Source organism: Heterodontus francisci, chromosome 7 (genome assembly GCF_036365525.1).
Source record: "Heterodontus francisci isolate sHetFra1 chromosome 7, sHetFra1.hap1, whole genome shotgun sequence".
Taxonomy (NCBI): domain Eukaryota; kingdom Metazoa; phylum Chordata; class Chondrichthyes; order Heterodontiformes; family Heterodontidae; genus Heterodontus; species Heterodontus francisci.
This window is the reverse complement of record NC_090377.1, coordinates 91,447,284-91,473,583: the sequence shown is the minus strand read 5'-3', so window position 1 is coordinate 91,473,583 and position 26,300 is coordinate 91,447,284. Positions and strand designations below refer to the sequence as shown.

At 44.5% G+C, this 26,300-nt stretch overlaps 1 protein-coding gene, 1 long non-coding RNA gene and 1 pseudogene across 3 annotated transcripts in view; 2 read left to right on the top strand and 1 right to left on the bottom strand.

The window, feature by feature from the left end:
• Positions 1-1,564, bottom strand: part of LOC137372146 (uncharacterized) — a 31,194-nt gene extending 29,630 nt beyond the window's left edge. The window contains exon 1 of the long non-coding RNA XR_010975395.1: positions 1,216-1,564. This is a non-coding gene — a long non-coding RNA (uncharacterized lncRNA). The remainder of the gene's footprint in view (positions 1-1,215) is intronic.
• nemp2 (nuclear envelope integral membrane protein 2) overlaps positions 1,017-26,300 on the top strand; it is a 69,698-nt gene continuing 44,414 nt past the window's right edge. The window contains exons 1-2 of one of the 2 annotated variants that reach the window (XM_068035642.1): positions 1,017-1,367; positions 16,785-16,888. In XM_068035642.1, coding sequence (XP_067891743.1) covers positions 1,280-1,367; positions 16,785-16,888 — 192 coding nt within the window. In that variant the 5' untranslated portion in view covers positions 1,017-1,279. Of the gene's footprint in view, positions 1,368-2,641; positions 2,718-16,784; positions 16,889-26,300 lie in introns of those variants that run through there. The other variant, XM_068035643.1, reaches the window with a different exon arrangement.
• On the top strand, positions 9,768-9,898 carry LOC137372440 (U2 spliceosomal RNA; annotated as a pseudogene).

Below are 26,300 nucleotides of genomic sequence, written 5' to 3'. Positions count from 1 at the left end.
GGTATACAAAATTATGAGGGACATAGATAGGGTTGATAGGAAGAAACTTTTTCTCTTAGCAGAGGTGTCAATAACCAGGGGGCATAGATTGATGGTCAGGGGCTGGAGATTTTGAAGGGATTTGAGGAAAAAAAATTTTCACCCAGTGGGTGGTTGGAATCTGGAACACACTGCTTGAAGGAGTGGTAGAGGCAGGAACTTTCACAACATTTATGAAGTATTTAGACGAGCACTTGAAATGCCATAGCATACAAGCTATGGGCCAAGTGCTGGAAAATGGGATTAGGACAGGTGCTTAATGGCCGGCCCTGACACGATGGGTGTATTTTCTGTGCTGTATAGCTGTATGACCTCCTGTCCAGCTCAGGCAAAAAGCAGTTACTTCATTTTGAACAGGCCAAAGTTTCCATCTGGGCCAGTAAAAAAAGCAAAATAATGCAAGTATTGGAAATCTGAACACTAAAAACCCCAATCAACCTGCTGTGGAGAGAACAAACGGTGTGTGTTTGGGATCGTTCTCTTCAACACATCACAACGTTTCAGAATGGGAAGGTGAAGGTATGTCTAACAAATGAACTATAAATGGCGACCAACCAAAATAAGAATATAATAAATACACCCATGAGAGATGTCCAAACAGAATGGGTTGAAGCCCAACTGCGACCCCCGCAAAACTAACAAGACCCTTTGTCCCAACATGAGTGAACAGAACGGTTGCCAACTTTGCTTGGTTCTATTCCCGGAGGTTCCATCACATGACCTCTAGCCTCCAAACCACCTATTTAATATCTTTTCCCCCATCTCCAATATTTTGAATAATTAATAAAAGCAAGCGTTCAAATAAAATGAAAAAATAATGTTTTAATGACGTTTCTCCTAGGTTTTGCAAGCAGAATCCTGGAGATTAATCTTGAATTTCGAGAGACTCCAGGACAATCCTGGAGGGATGGTAACCCGAGTTTACATAGTGAAACAGTAATGTGATCGCAATATTCCAGCTCCTGACGAGTCACCAATGTCGCCGCTCGGCGCTTTCTGGGGAATGGGACTCGCCTGGATTTTCCAATACATGAAAAAGGCGCATGTGGCTCCTGATTGGCGGTGAGAAAACGAAAGTGGATGAAGCGTGTGAGCAGCGAGCTGGAAGCGGGAAAGGGTAAAAGAGTAGAAAAGAGAGCAGCCCTCGCCAGTGAGGGGAGGAGCTGTGTAGCTTGCCTTGTGGGTGCCGCTCGGTCCGACATTACTCTGACCGGCGTTTTGCACAGGAAAGTGAGGCGAAATGCGGCAGCTCGGCAGAGCCCTGGCCGTTTTACTCTGCACTTCAGTCGCTCAGGTTGTTTTGGAGGAAGCAGCAGGAATCCCCTCAGGTATTTTATCCGATCTCCTCCATTATAAAGCAGCGAGTAAAAAACCGCACTGCGAGGAATGTTCCTTTGGCCAGTGGTCTGTATTCAGTTCACAAGGAGTGGAACCGCCCTCTGCTGTGATCTTGGTCATAACCCATTTTTAAAAAAAAATAAAGCTGCAGGAATATAACGAGGTGAGGTGAATCCTGTCTGAACTCCAGTCATTAAACTAGGAGGAGCCACAAACTCGGGGAGGGTTGAGTATAGTCCGCAACCAACCACATCCTGATCGTGGACTCGGTATTTCCGGAAGCTAACAGTTTGTCTCCTCACCCAATAAATATCAGCCTCCTGTTCATAGAAGTGATGGTGTTTCATTATCCATCTAACTTCGTTTGGCCAGATCCGTGAAGCAACTTTAGAGATGGTTATTGCTTCGGGAAAATAAAATAATCTTTAAATATTTTATTATCTGGATATGTGCCCGCGGTGAGTGTTGGTCCTCAGATATTGTTGGAAAAGTCATTTTGAACACAGTAACAAATAGGTGTAGGAAATGGGAAGTTAATTAGCTCTAAGAGCTTTTCCCCTCCCGTTCATTCTGGCAGCCTCCACTGACTGTTTACTTTGCTAATCTGCCTATTTGTAACTTACCCTGTTAGATGTACTCTCTCTTTTTGGGCTCATACTGGAACACAAAAGTCCGAGTGTATCAGGCCTGTGTCCTCAGTACCTTGCTCTATGGCAGCGAGGCCTGGACAACGTATGTCAGCCAAGAGTGACGTCTCAATTCATTCCATCTTCGCTGCCTCCGGAGAATACTTGGCATCAGGTGGCAGGACCGTATCTCCAACACAGAAGTCCTCGAGGTGGCCAACATCCCCAGCTTATACACACTACTGAGTCAGCGGCGCTTGAGATGGCTTGGCCATGTGAGCCGCATGGAAGATGGCAGGATCCCCAAGGACACATTGTACAGCGAGCTCGCCACTGGTATCAGACCCACCGGCCGTCCATGTCTCCGCTTTAAAGACGTCTACAAACGCAACATGAAATCCTGTGATATTGATCACAAGTCGTGGGAGTCAGTTGCCAGTGTCCGCCAGAGCTGGCGGGCAGCCATAAAGGCGGGGCTAAAGTGTGGTGAGTCGAAGAGACTTAGTAGTTGGCAGGAAAAAAGACAGAGGCGCAAGGGGAGAGCCAACTGTGTAACAGCCCCGACAAACAAATTTTTCTGCAGCACCTGTGGAAGAGCCTGTCACTCTAGAATTGGCCTTTATAGCCGCTCCAGGCGCTGCTTCACAAACCACTGACCACCTCCAGGCGCTTATCCATTGTCTCTTGAGATAAGGAGGCCAAAGAACTGTAAATGTAAGTAAACAGGCAGTTCTCTTCTGTTTTTTTACAGATCAAGCCGGTGCAGCAGAGGAACTTGGAGTGATTTGCTTCTGCTTTTCTGCAAACATTTTCTGCATCTGAAAAAAAAAATGGTTTTCTTTTTGCCAACAGCCTGCATTGCTCGTTGTTTGTGACTTCACCACTTTGAATTTGTACTTGATAAACTGATACTGTTGGTGAGACTCTGGCAGTGCCATATAGTGAAGCAGTTGTGATACTGGAAGAAAAAAACTTTTCAGTTGCACAGCATGCTCTGCATGTGGCCTTTGGGTGAGGGCAGGATTTGGTTTGGTTGCAAAATCCCTGTTGTCCAAGAACCTGCCAGCACACACTGTTTAACTCCATAGGAATGACTGGTTCGGGCCTAACCACAGGGCATCTAGTGCCTGTGGAACTGTATTACAGCAATATACTCAGGAGTGGAGAAGAGTTAAAAAGAAAATTGTCTGTTGGCTTTATGGGTCCTAAACTAAAGGAGTTTGGGCAGTGTCAATCTAGTGGATATGGGCTAACAGTATAAACTGCCTCTAATTCAGCACTAAGTCGTCATTCTTGCTCAAAGATGCCACAGGATGGTTAGTATGGAAAAATTGGGAAGACTTTTTAAATCTGTTCTTGGGATCTGAGTGTTGCTAGAAAGGCAAGCAATTATTGCCATCCCTAATTGCCCTTGAGAAGGTGGTGATGAGCTGCCTTCTTGAACCACTGCAGTCCATGTGGTAAAGGTACACCCACAGCATTGTTGTGGAAGGAGTTCCAGGATTTTGACCCAGTGACAGTGAAGGAGCAGCGATATAGTTCCAAGTCAGGATGGTGTGTGACTTGGCGGGGAACTTGCAGGAGATGTGCCCACGTGCCTGCTGCCCTTGTTCTAGGTGGTAGAGGATGCGGGTTTGGAAGGCGCTGTTGAAGGAGGCTTGGTGAATTGCTGCAGTGCATCTTGTATATGGTACACACTGCTGCCATTGTGCGCCAATGGTGGAGGGAGTGAATGCCTAAGGTTGTGGATGGGATGCCTGTCAAGCGGGCAGTTTTATCTTGGATGGTGTCAAGCTTCTTGTGCACTGGAGCTACACTCATCCAAGCAAGTGGAGACTGTTCCATCACACTCCTGACTTGTTCCTTGTCGATGGTAGACAGGCTTTGAGGAGTCAGGAGGTGAGTTACTTGCCTTAGGATTGCCTCTGACCTGCTCTTGTGGCCACATTATTTATTTTGCTGGTCCAGTTAAATTTTGATCAATGGTAAGGCTTAGGATGTTGATGGTGAGGGATTCAGCAATGGTAATGCCGTTAAATGTCAAGGGGAGATGGTTGGATTTTCTCTTGTTGGAGATGTGATTGTTTGGCACTTATGTGGTGTGAATGTTACTGATACAGTGAAGCTGCTCTTCTGATGTTGGAATAGAGGCTCATTGGGTAGTGGGAGGATTATTGTACATTTAACTATGCCATATTTGACCTGTAAGTGCTCAATGCTGACCAAAGTGGAAAATGTTCATTTTACAGCAGTAACATCCCCCACTTTGAGCACATAATTCACAAAAATTTAATATATTTCAATTTGTTATAATCATACCTGTTAAAACGAGTATACTGAAAATAATCATTTTGCTAGGTTGAAAATATAGCATAAATCTTAAAGTATCTTTAAGACTTCCAGCAGTAAGGTTCCCTCTATGCCGTGCAGCAATCAGGGATATACCACACAGTACAATAAACAAGCTGTGCATAACAAAGAAAAATTGGAGGGGTCATTGTTCAGATTCATATTTAGCAGAAAAATATGGGAAAATTCTGAAATAAAATCTTGAGTAGGAGAAATAAACTGAAAATGAGGTGCCAGTCTGGCCAAGATACAACACAGGGCCACATACGTGATAAACTGCGGAAGCAGCAAGCTATCGACAGAGCTAACAATGGCTCAGATCAAAGCTTTGCAGTCCTGCCACATCCACTTGTGAATAGTGGTGAACAGTTGAACTAACAGGGGGAGGAAGCTCCACGAACATCCCCACCCTCAATGATGGCGGAGCCTAGCGCATGAATGCAGAAGACCAGGCTGAAGTATTTGCAACCATCCTCAGTCAGCAGTGCCAGGTGGATGATCCATCTCAACCCCCTCCCGAGGTCCTGACCATCACAAGCCAGTCTTCAGCCAAATTGATTTTACTTCATGTGATATCAAGAAACAGCAGAGTGCACTGGATTACAGCAAAAGCTTTGGGCTCCAACAACTTCCTGGCTGTAGTGCTGAAGACTTGTGCTCCTGAACTAGTTGCGCCCCTAGCCAAGCTGCTCCAGTATAGCTACAACACTGAGATCTACCCAACAAAGTGCAAGATTGCCCAGGTTATGTCCTGTCCACAAAAAGAAAAATCCAATCTATCTAATTACTGCACCATTATCTGCTCGTAATCATCAGCAAAATGATGGAAGATGTCATTGACAGTGCCATCAAATGGCACTTAACTTACCAATAACCTGCTCACTGATCCTTATGTTGGATTCCTCCACAAAAACTTTGCTCCAGACCTCATAACCAAACATGGACAAAAGAGCTGAAATGAGGTGAGAATGACTGCCCTTGATATTCAGGCAGCATTCAACCGAGTGTGAGATCAAGGAACCCGAGTAAAATTTGAAGCAAATGAGAATCAGGGAAAATCTCCACTAGTTGGAATTATTCCTTGCACAAAGGAAGATTGTTGTGGTTCACTGAGGCCAATCATCTCAGTCCCAGAACATTGCCCTGAGGAACTTCTGTATCAATGTCCTGGGCCCAACCATCTTCAGTTGCTTCATCAATGACATTCCCTCCATCATAAAGTCAGAAGTGGGGATGTTTGCTGATGAATGCACAGTGTTCAGTTCCATTCGACACTCCTCACATAATGAAGCAGGACATGTTCAAATGCAGTAGACCTGGACAACATTCAGGCTTGAGTAGATAAGCAGCACCTAACATCACGCCACACAATTGCCAGGCAATGATCATCTCCAATGAGAGAGTTTATCTTTGAAGAATCCCCCACTATCAACATCCTGGGGTGGCTCAATTAACTACAAACTTAACTAGATTGTCATATAAATGCTGTGACTACAAGAACAGGTCAGAGGCTGGGTATTCTGTGGTTAGTAACTCACCTCCCAACTCCTGAAAACCTTTCCAATATATAAGGCACAAAGCAGGAGTGTGATGGAGTACTCTCCACTTGTCTGGAAGAGTGCCACTTCAACAATATTCAAGGAGGTCAATATCATTCAGAACAAAGCAGTTTGATTAGTTGTCATCCTATCCCCACATTAAGCATTCACTCCCTCCACCAATGGTGCACCTTCTCTGCTGTATGTCCATTCTACAAAATGCACTGCAACAACTCATCAAGGCTTCTTCAACGGTACCTCCCAAAGCTGTGACCTCAACCACTAAGAAGGACAAGAGCTACAGGTGCAGGGAAACACCGCCATCCTGACTTGAAAATATATTGCCATTTTTCATCTTCGCTGGGTCAAAATCTTCACCACATGGACTGAAGCAGTTCAAGAAGGCAGCTCAGCACCACCTTCTCAAGGGTAATTAGGGCCTTGCCAGTGACTCCTACATCCTGTGAATGATTTTTTAAAAATCAGTTTTAAATGTCACTTGATAGGGATAATTTTAAGAGATGAAGCTCTGAGTGTGGAGCCTTACTAGATTGGAGTCCAGTCTGTAGAATCAGCCCTGTTATGTTATAGCTACATTTCTAACCTGTGTTCCCATCCAGCAAGGCTCCATGTTTGGTGCAGAGCCTTTCAAAATTACTCCATATATATTTAGCCCCCTCAATAGTGAAGAAAATGCTAATCTGTTTAGGTGATATAATGCATTTTTGATTTCAGCTTGAGGAAGCTGTGGGGTAGATGATTTTTTTTCCCCAAAAATACACTTTATTCATCTGTTTTTAAAAAGAAAATTACAAAACAATTCCAAGTTGACATTCCAGAAAGTGCTAAAGAAATGAGTTTCGTTCAATACAGAATGTGAGTTGCCTCACAACCCTTCCATTCCATTTTACATGCAACGTACATTTTGTTACAACCGAAGCGGGAGCAATGCACCATCAATTCAGTCCCATCACTCCACAGCATATTATTGACATTTTCCCACCCAACCCAGAATAAAGCAGACCAAACCAGATATCTTTAAATAACAACAAATTAACTATTTATCAAAAAAAAAACTAAATCTTAAATACTATTAAGATAAACCTATGTCTAAAGACCTTTTATAATTTCTTATTTTGACCTAACTCCCCCATACACACACATACCACACATGCTAAAAAAAAATCACAGTTAACCGGTTTCTTTAAAAAAAATGTTTTTTTAAGAATTAGCTGTTTCTTAAGAATAAATAAATAAGTCTTTGTGGGTTACGTTTCTGATGGATGAGGTATTCTAATGTGAAAATAATCAAATGTCATTTGAAGTCTACACGTGGATTTGATTAAATAGTCTCTTCAGCAGATAGGCATTCAAAACACTTCAGCTGCAGCAGGCATCAAGACCACTGGCGTATTCCAGAAAATACAATCAGTCAAGAGGGATTGAAGCAAATATTGCCTAGCTTGGAAGTCAAGAAAAGGGAGTTTTGCTACCTTCAGCAATACAGATGGTCTCTTCAAAAAAAAAAGCCTGTTTTTCTCCTTAGGCAATTAACTTGGTCTGTAGCTAATTGTAGAATTTCTTTTGAGAGAGAATAGAGTCATAGAGTTATACAGCACAGAAACAGGCCCTTCGGCCCATTGTGTCTGTGCCGGCCATCAAGCACCTAATTATTCTAATCCCACTTTCCAGCACTTGGCCTGTAGCCTTGTATGCTATGGCACTTCATGTGCTCATCTAAATACCTCTTAAATATTGAGGGTTCCTGCCTCTACCGCCTCTTCAGGCAGTGCGTCCCAGATTCCAACCACCCTCTCAGTGAAAAAACTTTTCATCAAATCCCCTCTCAACCTCCTGCCCCTTACCTTAAATCTATGCCCCCTGGTTATTGACCCCTCAGCTAAGGGAAAAAGTTTCTTTCTATCTAACCTATTAATGCCCCTCATAATTTTGTATACCTCAATCATGTCCCCCCTCAGCCTTCTCTGCTCTAAGGAAAACAACCCTAGCCTTTTCAGTCTTTCTTCATAGTTGAAATGCTCCAGCCCAGGCAACATCCTGGTGAATCTCCTCAGCACCCTCTCCAGTGCAATCACATCCTTCCTATAGTGTGATGCCCATAACTGTACACTGTCCTCCAACTGTGGTCTAACTAGCATTTTATACAGCTCCATCATAATCTCCCTGCTCATATATTCTATGTCTCGGCTAGTAAAGGCAAGTGTGCCATATGCCTTCCTAACCACCTTATTTACCTGTGCTGCTACCTTCAGTGATCTATGGACAAGTACACCAAGGTCCCTCTGACCCTCTGTACTTCCTAGGGTCCTACCATCCATTGTATATTCCCTTGCCTTGTTAGTCCTCCCAAAATGCATCACCTCACACTTCTCAGGATTAAATTCCATTTGCCACTGCTCCGCCCATCTTACCAGCCCATTTATATCATCCTGTAATCTAAGGCTTTCCTCCTCACTACGTATGACAGCACCAATTTTCGTGACTTTTCTTCAGTAGCACGCCTCGCTGGAGTTTGGTTCAGACTGGTTTTTGCCAGTTTTACACAGTCAAATCAAAACATTATACCATGTGACCCCTCTCTTCTGCTGTAGCCTAGTGACTGGTGTAGCTGGCACCCTGTGCTCAGTCTTAAAGACACACTGTTTTCAAACAGAGTCTTAAAGGCGCACACTGCTTTTAATCCGAAGAGAAAAAAAATCAACAGTTCCATGACCATTTGCATTACAGAGCAAAACCATATTTTGGTACAGCTTGAGGAGTTTTTCACTGGTTCTAGACCCTCAATATACTTTGGCGGGAGGACCTTAAACTATGGCCTTTCCCCAGTGAGCCTTTGAGCAGGCTGCCCCGAGCTTTAGTGCATCCCTCAGCACGTAGTCCTGGACCTTGGACTGTGCCAATCTGCAACACTCGGTTGTGGACAGTTCTTTGCACTGGAAGACCAGCCAGTTTTGGGCACACCAAAGAGCGTCTTTCACGGAGTTGATGGTCCTTTAACAGCAGTTGATGTTTATCTCGATGTGCGTCCCCGGGACAGCCTGTAGAGCACAGACTGCTGTGTTACAGAGCTGCTCAGGATGAACCTCAGCAAAAACCACTGCATCTCTTTCCACACTTGCTTTGCAAAGGCACATTCCAAAAGGAGGTGGGTGATGGTCTCTTCCCCACCACAGCCACCTCGAGGGCAGCGTGCGGAGACGGTGAGAATGGGATAGATGATGAAGTTTAAGGATGGTTGCATGCAGGGGGCTTGAATTATGTGGGTTGAAGTGGAGGAAAGGAAATTTGGATTTCTCTTGCCTGTTACAGTTATCCTGATTAAAAATTGAGTGGAAGAATTGATGTGAAGTATAGTGTCAACTTTTCTTAGTTGGTAGCACTCTTGCATGTGAGTTAGAAGGTTATGAATTCAGGCCTCACTTCAGGATTTGAGCATATCACCTAGACATTAGCTCAACACTGAGGGAATACTGCATTGTTGGAGGCATCATTGTTTAGATGAGATGTTAAACTAATCTCATTTGTCTATGCTGGTGGTTCAGGTGGATACAAAAGGTCCATAGTACCATTTGAATAAGAGCATGAGTTTTCTTGTTGCCCAGGTCAATTGAGCTGTGGTAGCTGTGTACAAACTGGCAAATACATTTGCCAACATAACAATAGTAACTGTACCTGGAAAGTGCTACAAATTAGATGTGATGGGCTGAAGAACATTCTGAGAGATGTGATGCAAGGTATTGTATAAACACAAGTTCCTAATTTTAATTGAAAACAAGACTTGCTTTTATTGAAAGAGCCGCTCCCTGTGTAAAGCTCCCTGGAAATGTCCTGGCTGTTGTTGGGAGGACACTTATTGATTTATTCTCGGCCTTTTGGCTAAGATCAAGTGTAGTATCTGTTCTTATCAGTGCTTACTTGGCAGAGAAGAGACCATGATCATTGCCTTTTGATCTTGGGTAGGCTTTGAGTAAAATGGCTATAACCAATCTTCGAGCTTCAGGCCAGGGAGTGCGGAACACCGTTCGGGTGGTCGTGAAGGACAAGGAAGGGGATGCACCGGTCGATCGCACCTTCCTCATCAAGAAAATCCTCCTCGATTGCTGTGGATTTCAAGCTACGGACATCTTCTGCCTGCAGGATTTCCCCAGCAGTGGATACTTCGACGTGATGTTCAAGAATGTGGCGGGATGCATCAAGTTCCTGAAGGCGTTCAATGTGAAAGGGGACCGGGCGCCACTGTTGCTCTTCACGCTTCCGTCACGACGGGACCGGGTGGTGACGATTCACCTCTACAACCCCCATGTTCCGGTGGTGGATGTACTCGCCTTTCTCGCCAGGTACGTCGAGGTGGCTGGCAGCAGCACTGATGTCAAGAACCCCTTTGGGATTTGGACCAGCAAGCGGCAGGTCAAGGTCACCTTCAAGGTCGATGGCAGTGGAGCCATTATCCACCCTCCCTCCAGCTTCGCTATCGGGGGAAGTCGAGGCTTCTTGGTCTACGCTGGGCAGCCCAGAGTTCGCCGCACCTGTGGCAAATCTGGTCACGTGGCAGCAAACTGCAGCACGGTTGTTTGCAAGAACTGCAAGGAGGAAGGCCATCAGACCAAGGACTGTAAGCAGACTAAGTGTTGCAACTTGTGCGGTGCGGCAGGCCACCTCTACAAAACCTGCCCCAACCGCTGCCTCAGTTATGCTCAGGCGGCAAGGTCCAAGGAAAGGCCGGGAGAAGGTTCGACGAAGGCGTCCGGTGTTCGAAAGGAGACAAGCAACCTTCTCCGCAGTGAGGAACTTCAACCTGAGAAGGAGAAGAAAGGGGAGGCAGCTGAAACCAGTGACCCTGCACCTGGAAACCCCTCCTCCACAGACAGAATCAATGGAGGAGGAGGCAGCAGATGGACAAACAGGTCAGCGGCAAGTGGTACAAAGGAAAACCACAAAGAAAAAACATCCAAAAGCGGAACAGACCACAACCAAACCAGTGGCAAGAGGAGGCTACCTTCTGAGACGGACTACAACAGCTCCTCTTCACTGGACGGGGAAATGCTGGAACGACGGCCCCTTCAAAAGAGGCGGCAGAACTCCAAGGAGATGGAAGATAAAGCCCCCCAGCCCCCGGGCACTGGAAGCTGTGATGGGCCTGGCGTTCCCCAACCCCAAAGCGCCACACATAACGACGTGGCCAACGCATCCCAGCTCCGGGACACCGAGAGCAAAGACACATCTGCGTACCTCAGCTCCGGGAAGCCGGGAGCAGTGATGTTTTCGAGGAGCAACAGAGGGAAGCAGCAGAGGACAACCCAATCCTTGCTGTCTACAAGACCCCCCCCCCCTCCACTGATGTCACCCCAGTGGAACAAACCCTGTATGAAAAACCAGGAGGGGTTTCTGAGCCCAACTAGTGTGCAACAGCTTGCGCACACGATGGGTATGCAGGAACATCCCGAAGGACTGGGACTAGCGAGGACAAATGGTATGGGAAGCAACAACTAACTTAAAAAAAAATGGGTGTAAGGATTGCTTCCATTAATGTGCGTAGCATTAAATCTACTACGCGATGTGTTTCAACCTTGGATTACCTCGCCAAGGTCAAAGCCAACCTACTGTTTCTGCGGGAGTGTAGAATACCACACCTCAGCACCTACAGGCAGTGGTCGCGATGGTGGTCCCACGGGCCATCGATCTGGTCAGGGGGTAATGATTGCCGTTCCTCCGGCCTCGGTATTCTGCTGCGGGGAGGTAACTTCACCATCTCCGAAGTTAAGGAGGTGGTGGGCGGTCGTCTCCTCGTAGCAGATGTAATGTACAACAACGCTCAGCTCCGGTTGATCAACGTGTACGTCCCGGTACAACGCAGCGAGCGGCTGACCATCTTCCAGCAGCTCCTACTGCTGCTGGCGACGTCCAGGCCGGTCATCCTAAGCGGTGACTTCAATTGCATCATCGATGCGGCTGGACGATCCGGCAGAGACGACAGCAAACTGGACGCTACGTCCAGATTCCTAATAGAAACAGTTAAAGATGCCAAACTGCACAACGTCTTCAGCAAACCTGCAGACGGAGCGCAGCGCAGATACACATGGTCAAGATCGGACGGGTCTGCCCGTTCCAGGATTGACTTCCTGTTTGTATCCCGTGCTGTCACGGTCGGATCCACCGACGTCAAGCCGGTGTTCTTCTCCGACCACTGCCTCTTACTGGCCGACTGTCACTTACAGGACGACCAGCGGGTTGGCAGAGAGATGTGGAAGCTCAATGCTACACTGCTGACCCCAGAGAACGTTGAGGAACTCAAAAGGGAGTACAAAGGTTGGAGGACCGTGAAACCCCTCTTTGAGTCTCCAGTTCACTGGTGGGAAGCGATCAAGGAAATCATCAAGAGGTTCTTTATCCGCAAAGGGGTTCAGAGGGTGAGAGAGAGACAGAGGGCAATGTCCCGACTCCAGAAACGTATGCAAAATCTGCTCCGGCTGCAGTCGATGGGGGTCGAGGTCAAGGAGGACCTCCAAGAGGTAAAGAGCCAGCAGGCCTCGCTCTTTGCCACAGAGGCCTCCAAGATCATCTTCAGGTCCAGAGTCCGCTCCATCGAGCAGGATGAGACGTGCTCGCGTTACTTCTTCCAAAAGGTACACAGAGAGAGCTCTGTTATCAGCAGCCTGAAGGAAGAGGATGGCTCAGTAACGTCTTCGCAGTCCGACATACTAAGGATCAGCAAATCCTTTTATGCTGGGCTGTATGACACGAAGCCAACAGACAGCAGAGCCTCCCACTCCATCCTGTCATCTATCACAGAGGTCTTAGATGACAGCAGGAGGGAGAGACTGGACAAGCCGCTAACTCTGGACGAGCTGACAAAGGCCGTCGAGTTCTTCGAGACGAGTAAAACTCCCGGAAGCGACGGCTTACCAGTCGAGTTGTACTCGGCCCTGTGGGACTGGGTCGGCCCGGACCTGCTGGAAGTATACGAGAGTATGCTCCTGGCTGGCAGCATGTCAGAATCCATGAGGAAAGGCATCATCACCCTCATCTACAAGCGGAAGGGGGAGAGGGCAGAAATCAGAAATTGGCAGCCCATTTCATTGCTTAATGTTGACTACAAGATTCTGTCCAAAGTCATAGCCAGTCGAGTCAAGTCTGCTCTGGAGTTGGTGATTCACCCTGATCAGACCTGCACTGTACCCGGCAGGAAGATCTCCGATAGTCTCGTGCTACTCAGGGATACGGTCGCCTATGTGCGGGACAGGAGGGTGGACACCTGCCTCATCAGCCTGGACCAGGAGAAGGCTTTTGACAGGATATCGCACACCTACATGATGGACGTGCTTTCCAAAATGGGGTTTGGGGAGGGAATCTGCAATTGGATCAAACTGCTCTAACAAACATCAGTAGCGCAGTCTCAATCAATGGGTGGGAATTGGAAAGTTTCCCAATCCAATCTGGAGTCAGACAAGGCTGTCCTCTCTCCCCTGTCTTGTTTGTTTGCTGTATTGAACCCTTTGCTGAGTCTATTAGGAAGGATGCGAGCATAAGAGGGGTGACGATCCCAGGCAGCGGAGGCACCCAGGTTAAAACCTCCCTGTACATGGATGATGTCGACGTCTTCTGCTCGGATCCGCTCTCAGTGTGCAGACTGATGAGCATCTACAACCAGTTCGAACTGGCCTCGGGAGCCAAAGTTAACCGCGGCAAGAGCGAGGCCATGTTCTTTGGGAACTGGGCTGACCGATCCTTTGTCCCCTTCACCGTCAGGTCACACTACCTGAAGATGCTGGGGATATGGTTCAGAAGGGCCGGGGCGTGCACCAAAACCTGGGAGGAGCGAGTAGCCAAGGTACAACACAAGTTGAGCTTGTGGGGGCAGCGATCTCTCTCCATTGTGGGTAAGAACCTGGTCATCAGGTGCAAGGCGCTCGCGTTGTTGCTGTACGTGATGCAGGTCTGGCCCATACCCCACTCCTGCGCTGTGGCAGTCACCCGAGCCATTTTCCGCTTCATCTGGGGATCTAAAATGGACCAGGTCCGGAGGGACACGATGTTGAAACCTCTGGACAAGGGTGGGAAAAATGTACCCAACGTGGCCCTCATCCTGATGACCACCTTCATGTGCGGCTGCATCAAGCTGTGTGTAGACCTCCAGTACGCAAACTCCAAGTGTCACTACGTGCTGAGGTTCTATCTGTCCCCAGTGTTGCGAAGGATGGGCCTGGTCACATTGCCGCGGAACGCTCCATCCAGTTGGACCGTGCCGTACCACCTATCCTTCATGGAGCAGTTTCTGCGGGAAAACACCTTTGACCACCGATCCATCAGGCAGTGGTCTGCACGGAATGTCCTCAAGGCCCTACGGGAAAAGGAGAGGGTGGATCCTGTCAGATGGTTCCCCGAGCAGACCGCCAAAGTCATTTGGCGGAATGTCTCATCACCAGAACTTTCAAACAAGCGCCAAGATGTAGCTTGGCTGGTGCTGAGAAGAGCCCTCCCCGTCAGATCCTTCCTGCATGCCCAAAGTCTCGCCCCCTCCGCACAATGCCCCCGCGGTGGCTGTGGTGGGGAAGAGACGGTTGCCCACATCCTCCTGGAATGTGTCTTTGCAAAGCAGGTGTGGAAAGAGATGCAGTGGTTTTTGTCGAGGTTCATCCCAAGCAGCTCTGTAACACAGGAGTCTGTGCTCTACGGGCTGTTCCCAGGGACGCACACCGAAACAAACATCAACTGTTGCTGGAGGACTATCAATTCAGTGAAAGACGCCCTTTGGTCTGCCCGAAACTTGTTGGCCTTCCAGCACAAAAAGTTGTCCACCGCCGAATGTTGCAGACTGGCACATTCCAAGGTCCAGGACTACGTGCTGAGGGACGCACTAAAGCTTGGGGCAGCCGCAGCAAAGGCTCAATGGGGAAAGACCACAGTGTAAGGTCCCCCCACCAAGCTGAACTGAGGGGCTGGATCCATGGGAAACCCCTCGAACTGTATCAGGAAAATTTTCATTTGCTGTAAAATGTAAAAATGTAATTGGCATGATAAATGTGAAATGGAAGGGTTGTGAGGCAACTCATTGTAATGAAGCAAATGGACCTCCTTTGCACTGTTTGTATTTTTTGACTTGGTGCTGTTTGAAACTGGTAATGTAATTTTTACAGATTTTTATGAATAAAGTATATTTTGGGAATAAAAAAAAGCTTGCTTTTATATATTGCTTTTCATGACCATTGGACATCCCAAAGTTCTTTACAGCATGAAATACTTCTATGAAGTGTAGTTACTATTGTAATGTAGGAAACGTGGTAGCCAATATCTGCACAGCAAACTCTCACAAACAGCAATGGGATAATGACCAGATAATCTCTCTTTGTGATGTTGACTGAGGGATAAATATTGGCCAGGACACCGGGGATAGCTCCCCTGCTCTTCGAAATAGTGCCATGGGATATTTGATGTCCATCTAATGTTGCAAATCGGGCCTCGGTTTAACATTCCATCCAAAAGATGTCCGCTTTGACAGTGCAGCACTCTCTCAGTACTGTACTAGAATGTCAACCTAGATTGCTGTGCTCAAGTCCTGGAGTGGGACTTGAACCCACAACCTTGTGGCTCAGAGGTGAGAGAGCTACCAACTGAGCTATGGCTAAAGAATCAAATCGTTCTTATTTTCAAACATGTGCAGAAGACTGGGTCTTTGTTTTCCAAATTGGCCTTCAGTGGGCTTTTGGAAAAGTGGAAGTCATGTGATAAATACAGGGGAGTGTTCTGAATGATCAGTTTGTGTACCTGTCCCATAACTGGGCAACAATGTAAATGGTCCTACAACGTATAAAGTACAATAATGAGATAATTGGGAGTACTATTAAGTATACAGTACTTAGAAATCTATGCCAATTTTTATTCCTTATATATTAATGATAATGGTTTAAAGGGCACAATTTCAAAATTTGTGGATGATATGAAACTTGGAACAATTGTGATCTGTGAGGATAGTGTACTTCAGAAGGACATAGACAAGTTGGTGGAATGGGCAGACAAGTGGCAGATGAAGTTCAATACGGAAAAATGTGAAGTGATTCATTTTGGTAGAAAGAACATAGCGAGACAATACAAAATCAAAGGTACAACTCTAAAGGGGGTGCAGGAGCAAAGGGACCTGGGGTATATGTGCATAAGTCATTGAAGGTGGGAGGACAGGTTGAGAGAGCGGTTTGTAAAGCATACAGTACCCAAGGCTTTATTAATCAGTGCATAGAGTACAACAGCAAGGAGGTTATGTTGAATGTGTATAGGACATTAGTTCAGACTCGGTTGGAGTATTGTGTCCAGTTTTGGGTGCTGCACTTTAGGAAAGATGTGAAAGCATTAGACAGAGTGCAGAAAAGATTCATGAGAATGGTTTCAGGGATGAGGAACATCAGTTATGAAGATAGATTGGAGAAGTTGGAACTGTTATCCTTAGAGAAGTGAAGAGGAGATTCGATAGAGGTGTTCAAAATCATGAGGGGTCTGGACAGAGTAGATAAGGAGAAACGGTTCCCACTTTTGAAAGGATCGAGAACAAGAGGGCACAGATTTTAAAGTATTTGGTAAGAGAAGCAAAAGTGACATGAGGAAAAACTTTTTCATACAGTGAGTGGTTAAGATCAGGAATGCACAGCCTGAGAGGGTGAAGCAGGCAGGTTCAATCGAGGCATTCCAAATGGGAATTAGACTTATCTGAAAAGGTAGAGTTTGCAGCGTTATGGGGAGTGGCACGAGGTGAATTGCTCATTCGGAGAGCCAGTGCAGGCAAGATGGGCCAAATGGCCTCCTTTTGTGCTGTAACAGTTCTGTGAAAGTTTATGTGAAGCCTTGTTGTTATTATTTATAACATTCGTAATTTGTTTTGTTGTAGAAACATTACTTGAAGGAACAGTATATCAAGTAAAGAAAATGAAAATCTTTTGTTATGAATTCTCTCAAAATCCTGTATTCATGGATTATTGGTCTGCAGTCAAGGTAAGCTATGGTATATGATTCACATAAGCCTTACATTACAGAAGAACCGGGCGCTCATTTAATCTTGAGGTAAGGAAAAAGGCATCTCCTATTTTGACATCTTTTTTTCATGTGGATTTTAGAATTAATTGTATGAGGGTTCAGCAGAAAAACAGTCAGTTGGGAAACAGTGACTGCACTTCTAAAGCGAGACTGAAGTTTTCAGCAATTTCTTTTCCTTCAAGGGATGTGGGCGCCACTGGTAAGGCCAGCAGTTATTGCCCATCACTAATTGCCCTTGAGAAGGTGGTCGTGAGCCACCTTTTTGAATACAACTGAGGGGCTCGATGGGTTATTTCGGAGGACAGTTAAGAGTTGACCGCATTGCTATGGGTCTGGAGTCACAAATAGGCCAGAACAGGTAATAAAGATGGAAGATTTCCTTTCCCAAAATACATTGAGTGAACCAAATGGGTTTTACGACAATCCAGTTGTTTAATGGTCAGTGTTGCTGACACTAACTTTATTCCAGATTTTTAAAATTTAATTAATTGAATTTAAATTCTCTAACTGCTGTGGTGAGATTTGTGTCCAATCCAGAGTCAGGGCCTCTGGATTACTAATTCAGAAGCATAACCACTATGACCCTGTACCCCCCAAAAAAGTTGATGATATAACAGCCCAGAATTACTGCTGAGAACTTTTTATAGCAGCCAAGATGTCAGTCTTAGCTTGGTGACAGCATCCTTGCCTCTGAGTCAGAAGGTTGTATGTGCAAGCCCGATTCCAGACACTTGAGCACATGATGTAGACTGTCACTTCTATGCAGCCAGAGGAAATCCAAAGCTTTATCTGCTCTCACACATAGAAATAAAAGACACCACGATTCAAAGAGGATCAAGGGAGTGCTAATGTCCTGGCCAATATTTATCCCTCAACCAACATCAATAAAACTGATTATCTGATCATTATGTCATTGCTGTTTGTGGGAGCTTGCTGTATGCAAATTGGCTGCCATGTTTCCCTACATTACAACAGTGACTGCACTTTAAAATAAAGTAATTGGCTCTAAAGTGCATTTGGACATCCTGAAGTTGTATAAGGTGCTATATAAATGCAAGTCCTTTCCTTTATAGTCCCCTATTTTTTTCTCTTTGTAGTTCCTATTAAAAATCTTTGTCATTGTAGAAATGGTAGCACAAAAAGCTGTCTTTTGGCTTATTGGGTCTGCAATAGTACAGACTCTTCTACTGTAGTACTGTTTCTTTGATTCTTTCCAAATATGGATCCAATTGCATTTTAAATGCCTGTCTCAATAATTGATTGTAAAATATTCCACGTTTTAAAATATTTCTTGTAACTTCCTTCGTTCTTCCAGTAATATTCATTAGCCTTTGCTCTCTTGTTACCAGTGAATCAACCAGTAGAGTCATAGAGTTATACAGCACAGAAGCAGGCCCTTCGTGTCTGTGCCCATGTCGACCATCAAGCACCTATCTATTCTAATCCCATTTTCCAGCACTTGGCCTGTAACTTATATGCTATGGCATTTCAAGTGCTCGTCTAAATACTTCTTAAATGTTGTGAGAGTTCCTGCATCTACCACCCTTTTAGGCAGTGTGTTCCAGATTCCAACCACCCTATTGATGGAAAAATGTTTTCCTCTCATCCTCTGTAAAATCCTGCCCCTTAACTTAAATTTATGCCCCCTGGTTATTGGCACCTCCGCTAAGGGAAAACATTTCTTTATATCTACCCTATTATGCCCCTCATAATATTGTATACCTCAATCAGGTTCCCCCCCCCTCAGCCTTCTCTGCTCTAAGGAAAACAACCCTAGCCTATCCAGTCTCTCTTCATAGTTGAATTGCTCCAGCCCAGGCAACATCCTGGTGAATCTCCTGCACCCTATCCAGTGTAATTGCATCCTTCCTTTAGTGTGGCAACCAGACCTGTACACAGTACTCCAGCTGTGGCCTAACTAGCATTTTATGCAGCTCCATCATAACCTCCCTGCTTATATATTCTATGCCTCGGCTAGTAAAGGCAAGTATCCCTATGCCTTCCTAACCACCTTATCTACCTGTGCTGCTTCCTTCAGTGATCTGTGGACTAGTACACCAAGGTCCCTGTGACCCTCTGTACTTCCTAGGGTCTACCATCCATTGTATATTCCCTTGCCTTGTTAGTCCTCCCAAAATGCATCACCTCACACTTCTCAGGATTAAATTCCATTTGCCACTGCTCTGCCCATCTTACCAGCCCATCAATATCGTCCTGTAATCTAAGGCTTTCCTCCTCACTATTTATGACACCACCAATTTTCGTATCATCTGTGAACTTGCTGATCATACCTCCTATATTCCCGTCTAAATGATTAATGTACACTACAAACAGCAAGGGTCCCAGCACCGATCCCTGCGGTACACCACTGGTCACAGGTTTCCATTTGCAAAAACAACCCTCGCCCATCACCCTCTGCCTTCTTCCACTAAGCCAATTTTGGATCCAATTTGCCAAATTTCCCTGGAGCCCATCAGCTGTTACCTTCTTGACTCCCATGTGGGACTTTATCAAAAGCCTTACTGAAGTTCGTGTAGACCACATCAACTGCCTCATCTACACACCTAATCACCTCCTTGAAAAATTCAATCAAATTTGTTCGACATGATCACCCCCTGACAAAGCCATGCTGATGATCCTTGATTAATCCCTGCCTCTCCAAGTGGAGATTAATCCTGTTCCTCAGAATCTTTTCCAATAGTTTCTCTGCCACTGTTGTTAGACTCACTGATCTGTAATTGCCTGGTTTATCCCTACTACCCTCCTTGAGTAATGGTACCACATTCACTGTCCTCCTGTCTTCTGGCACTTCTCCTGTGGCCAGAGAGGATAAGAAAATTTGTGTCAGAGCCCCTGCAATCTCCTCCCTTGCTTCACATAGCAGCCTGGGTACATCTTGTCTGGGCCTGGGGATTTATCCACTTTTAAGCCTGCTAAAATTGCTAATACCTCCACCCTTTCAATGCTAATTTGTTCAAGTATATCACAATCCCCCTCCCTGATCTCTACACCGACATCGTCCTTCTCCATAGTGAACACGGATGGAAAGTAATCATTTAAAACCTCACCTCCGTCCTCCGGCTCCCCACACACATTGCCACTTTGGTCCCTAATGGATCCTACTCTTTCCCTGATTATCCTTTTGCCCTTAATATTCTTATAAAACGCCTTGGGATTTTCCTTAATCCGCCAGAGTTTTTTCATGCCCCCTCTTTGCTCTTTTTTTATGTACCCCCCCCCCCTACGCTTTCTATACTCCTGTAGGGCCACTGACTCTGCCATAAGCATCCTTTTTTTCCCTTATCCAAACCTCTATATCTCTTGACATCCAGGGTTCCCTGGACTTGTTGGCCCTACCGTTCACTTTTACGGGAACTTGTTGGCCCTGAACTCCCCCATTCCCTTTTTGAATGACTCCCACTGGTCTGATGTAGACTTTCCTACAAGTAGCTGCTCCCAGTCCACTTTGGCCAAATCCTGTTTTATCATATTGAAATCGGCCTTCCCCCAATTCAGAACCTTTATTTCTGGTCCATCTTTGTCCTTTTCCATAACTACCTTAAATCTTAGAGTTATGGTCACTATCCCCAAAATGCTCCCCCACTGACACTTCTACCACTTGTCCGGCTTTATTCCCTAAGATTAGGTCCAGTACCGCCCCTTCTCTTGTAGGACTTTCTACATGCTGGCTCAAAAAGCTCTCCTGGATGCACTTTAAGAATTTCGCCCCCTTTAAGCCTTTTGCACTAAGACTATCGCAGTTAATATTGGGAAAGTTGAAATCCCCAACTATTATTACCCTATCATTTTTACACCACTCTGAGATTTGCCTACATGTCTGCTCTATCTCTCCCTGACTGTTTGGAGGCCTGTAGTACATTCCCAGAAAAGTGAGTACCCCTTTTTTATTTTTAAGTTCTACCCATATGGCCTCATTTGAGGAGCCTTCTAAGATATCATCCCTCTTTACTACAGTAATTGACTGCTTGACCAACAGTGCAATGCCACCTCCTCTTTTATACCCCCCCCCCCCCCCTCCCCCTGCCACACCTGAAGATTCTATACCCTGGAATATCAAGCTGCCAGTCCCTCAACCATGTGTCTGTGATAGCAATAATATCATATTTCCATGTGTTAATCAATGCCCTCAATTCATCTGCTTTCCTTGTAAGACTGTTTGCATTAAAATAGATGCAATCCAGCCTTGCATTATTCGCTTGTGCCTTAACAGGTCTATATTTGCTCTACCTTCCAGACTGACTTAGGAAGAGTCTGTCACAGTTCATTCACTAAAAATTTTTATCATTTTGTGGAACATATAAATTAGTAAAGCAGATCTTGCCTTTACAGATCTATGCTGAAAGGCCCTAATTGGCCCATGACTCGCCAAACATGACAATTTATTAACATTTTTGCTATTCTTGTTGGTACAGATATTTCATCTATATTGTACGTCTACTATTGGCAGTTGCCAACAGTCAGCGTATCATGCCTCAACAACCAAATGGACTTTTGAGTTGGCACTTTTTAAAAAAGTTAACAATTCGCAAGTCGTTTAGAACTTTAGTGTGAATATTTATAGCATATACATTGAAAAAGATCAATTGTAATACTTTGAAATGTGCATGGTTTCTTCGTTTGAATAATTATGAATAGTGTTTTTTTTTCCATGTGCAATTTTATTTGGCAAACTAGCAACAATCTGCAGTTTTACTGACTATGGTAAACAATCACTGTCATACATGTGTAAAAAAGATTATATATGTAATGAAGACAGTCTCCATAAATAACATTATGTTTAATATGTAATATAACCTCTTCCTGGAAAATTAGTTAACCTGATAGGTGTTATAACTATGCTAATTAATCACATATTAATGTTTGTTTAAACCATAGAAAACTTTTTCAGCCCATTAGTTGTCTTATTATTTTACATGCATTGACCACCAATTTTTGGTTAGATAACACCAAATTCATGATAAGCATTCTTTAGAATGGTTAATCATGCCACATTATGTAATGAACTTTGCCAGTTATACTTTATGTAACAAATCTAGTCAGTTTAGTTGCAAACTGCAGGTATGGTAGTAGAGGCAAAACTCTGGAACCATTTAATTTGTTTATCAGTCAAAATAGCAACATATAGTTTAACCATATCGCAACAAGCTTTATTGTTTGTTGCCAGTTTGCTGGCTGCAGGTTGAAACTTTTATTTCTTTTAATAATATATTATGTTGCAATGGATAATTAAGCACATATATCTCTAAGTAAGGAATTTGCATAGTAAGTGCATTCCTATGAATTCTCTCTTTCTCTCTTTGGCCTCCTTATCTCGAGAGATAATGGGTAAGCGCCTGGAGGTGGTCAGTGGTGTGTGGAGCAGTGCCTGGAGTGGCTATAAAGGCCAATTCAAGAGTGACAGGCTCTTCCACAGGTGCTGCAGAAAAATTTGTTTGTCGGGGCTGTTACACAGTTGGCTCTCCCCTTGTGCCCTATGAATGCAGCAAAGTGATTAACCAGTGCTGTATTTGTGAGCCTAATTCTGGTAACTGCATGCTGAATCAGATACAACTTGCATCTTTGTACTTAGCGATTTTAAATTTTTTTTATTTTTAGTACATGTTGGCTGTCCCTGTTCAGTATTGGGGGAAAAAAAATGGGTAATGTGCTGTGAATAGTGATGAATAGTTAAAGGTGAATTTGTAAGCGATCTGGGGGCATTAGTGTACTCTTTATTTAATATGTCATATCACTGTGGAATAGAGTAGCAATCGACAAAGCAATTGGGATGCTGAGAACAGGATACTAGATTGGCAAAAGAAATTAGATGGTCTAATGATAACTGCAGAGTAGGCATTGTGGAAGAGTGAAGTTAAATGTGTTGTAGGCCTCCATTTGACCTATTTTGTGGTGCAGTCAAAATAATTGATTATCAGTTGAAGATGGTTTTGTTTAAGAACATAAATAAGAAATAGAAGCAGGACTGGACCACATACCCCTCTCGCCTGCTCCACCTTTGAGTACGACCATGGCTGATCTTAGACCTCACCTCCACTTTCCCACCTGATCCCCATATCCCTTGATTCCCTGAGAGACCAAAAATCTGTTTATCTCAGCCTTAAATATATTCAAGTATCGAGCACCGACAACCCTCTGGGGTAGAGAATTCCAAAGATTCACCACCCTTTGAGTGAAGAAATTTCTCCTCATCTCAGACCTAAATGATCAGCCCCTTATCCTGAAACTGTGCCGTCGTGTTCTAGATTCTCCAGCCAGGGGAAACAACCTCTGTATCTACCATATCAAGCCCCTTCAGAATTTTGTATGCTTCAATGAGATCAGCACTGATTCTTCTAAACTCCATACAGTCTAAGGCAAATTTACTCAGCCTCTCAACATACGACAACCCTCTCATCCCAGGAACCAATCTCATGAACCTCTGCTGTACTGCCTCCAATGCAAGTATATCCTTCCTTAAATGCAGAGAGCAGAATTGTGCACAGTATTCCAGGTGTGGTCTCACCAAAGCCCTGTACAATTGTAACAAGACTCACTTATGCTTGTACACTAACCCCTTTGCAATAAAGACCAACAGGCCATTTGCCTTCCTAATTGCTTGCTGTATGTGCACGATAACTTTGTGTTCCTTGTACTAGTGCACCGAAGTGCCTCTGAACATCAACATTTACAAGCTTAAGCCTTTCAAAAAAAATTTCTTCTTTCCTATTCTTACTACCAAAGTGAATAACCTCACACTTCCTACCTTTTACTCCATCTGCCACCTTATTGCCCACTCACTGAACCTGTCTATAATCTCTCTTTGCAGCCACCTTGTACCTTCCTTGCAGTGTTACATTTGCTAACTTTCAATCTACTCGGACTGCTGTAGAATCTACGGAATTTTGGAAAATCATAAACAGCATATCCATTATTTCTGCAGCTACCCCTTTCGAAACCCTAGGATGTAGGCCATCAGATCCTGGGGCTTTGTCAGATTTTAGTCCCTCATGTTTCTCTAAAACCTCTCTGCTGATAATTAAGAGTGAGGAATTTAAGGTAATTATTCACCCCTTGGTTACCCTCTATTTCTCATATGTAATTTGTGTATTCTACTGTGAAGACAAAGACAAAATATTTGTTCAATGTGCCATTTCCTCATTCCCTAATCTTCTGTCTCTGCCTCTAAGGGACCAACGTTTGCTTTAGCTACTCTTTTTTTTTATATACTTGTAAAAGTTCTTACAATCTGTTTTTTTTATTTCTGGATAGTTTACTGTCATTCTATTTTTTCCCTGTTTATCAATGTTTTGTTGGTCCTTTGATGGTTTCTAAACCACTCCCAATCCTCAAGCATACTACCAGTTTTTGCAACATTATAAACCTCTTCTTTTAATCTAACACTATCCTTAATATGGAATTCATTTGTGTTGTGATCACTTTTCCCAGTAGATTGTTTACTATGAGATTACTAATTAACATGCCTCATTGCACAATACTACAGTTAAAATAACTTTATCCCTAGTTGATTCCACAATGTATTGCTCCAGCAAACTGTCACAAAAGCATTCCACAAACTCATCTTCCAGACAACCTTTGCCAATTTGATTTATCTAGTCTATATGAAGATTCAAGTCCCCCACAATTATTACATTGCCTTTGTTACAAGCTCCAATAATTTCTTGCTTAATGCTCTGTCCAGCGATATAACTAGTGTTAGGGGGCCTATAAACTACTCTGACCAGCATTTTCTCACCCTTGTTATTCTTCATCTCCATCCATACTGATTGTACTTCCTGATCTTCTGAGCCAAGATTTTTTCTCACTACTGTCCTTAAGCCATCCTTTAATAAAAGGGTGACTACTCCTCCTTTTCCATGCTGTCTGTCTATTCGAAATGTTGTGTACTCTGGGATATTTATTTAAGAGCTATACTGCTGTGGTGAATCCATTCTGTCCGTATTGTGTTCATTTCTGGTTCTGAAGACACAATTGAGGTATTTAAGCTCTGGAGTGGTGTAGATCAACATCACAAAACTGATGCTTAGTTTCCAAGGACTAAGTTATGATGTAAGGTTGCTATGCATGGACTTTTCAGCCTGTAAAGTAGGTTTCTGAGAGTGGACCTCATTAAAAGTATATTTTAAAAAAATAACATGGACATTGGTACAAGATCCGTAGGTACAAGCTGTTGAAGAACAAATTGAGAACTGATTATTGGGAGTTTTTTTTAATTTTTAATTTGTGGGATGTGGGTATCACTGGCAGGCCAGCATTTATTGCCCATCCCTAATTGCTCTTGGTGAGCAGCCTTCTTGACCCACGGCAGTCCATGTGATGTAGGCACTCCCATAGTGGTGCTAGGTCAGGAGTTCCAGGATTTTGACTCCGTGACGATGAAGGAATGGTAGTATATCTCCAAATCAGGTGTGTGACTTGGAGAGGAACTTGCAGGTGGTGGTGTTCCCACATGCCTGTTGCCCTTGTCCTTCCAGATGGTAGAGGTTACAGGTTTGGGAGGTGCTGTCAAAGAAGCCAAGGTGAGCTATTGCAGTGCGTCTGGTAGATGGTACGCACTGCGGGCAAGGTGCACTGGTGGTGGAGGGAATGAATATTGAAGGTAATGGATGGGGTACCAATTAACTGGGCTGCTTTGTCCCGGATAGTACTAAGCTACTTCCATGTTGTTGGCATGCTCTAATCCAGGCAAGTGGGGAGTATTTCATAACGGTCCTGACTTGTTCCTTGTAGATAATGGCAAGGCTTTGAAAAAGTAATTCACCACAGAATATCCAGTCTTTGGCATGCTCTTGTAACCATAGGATTTATGAGGCTGGTACAGTGAAGTTTCTGGTCAATGGTGACCCCCCCCCCCCCCTGCTTGTGGATGGTGGAGGATTCTTCAGTGGTAATGCTGCTGACTGTCAAAGGGAGGTAGTTAGACTCTCTCTTGTTGGAGATGGTCGTTAGCTGGCATTTGTGTGGTGTGAATGTTGCTACTTATCAGTCTAGACCAGAATTTTATCCAGGTCTTGCAGCATGTGGTGTGGACTGTTTTGTTATATGTGGAGTTGTAGACAGAACTGAACACTGTGCAATCATCAGTGAACATCCCCAATTCTGACCCTGTGATGGAGGGAAGATCATTGATGAAGTAGCTGAAGATGGTTGGGCCTGGGGCACTGTTCTGAGAAACTCCTGCAGCAATGTCCTGGGCCTGAGATGATTGGCCTTCAAGAACCAAACCATCTTCCTTTGTGATAGATATGACTCCAGCCAGTGGAGAGTTTTCCCCGATTCTTGTTGTCTTCAATCTTATTTCAATTTGTTCAGAAACTGGTTCACACATAGAATAAACATTCAGGTAGGGTAC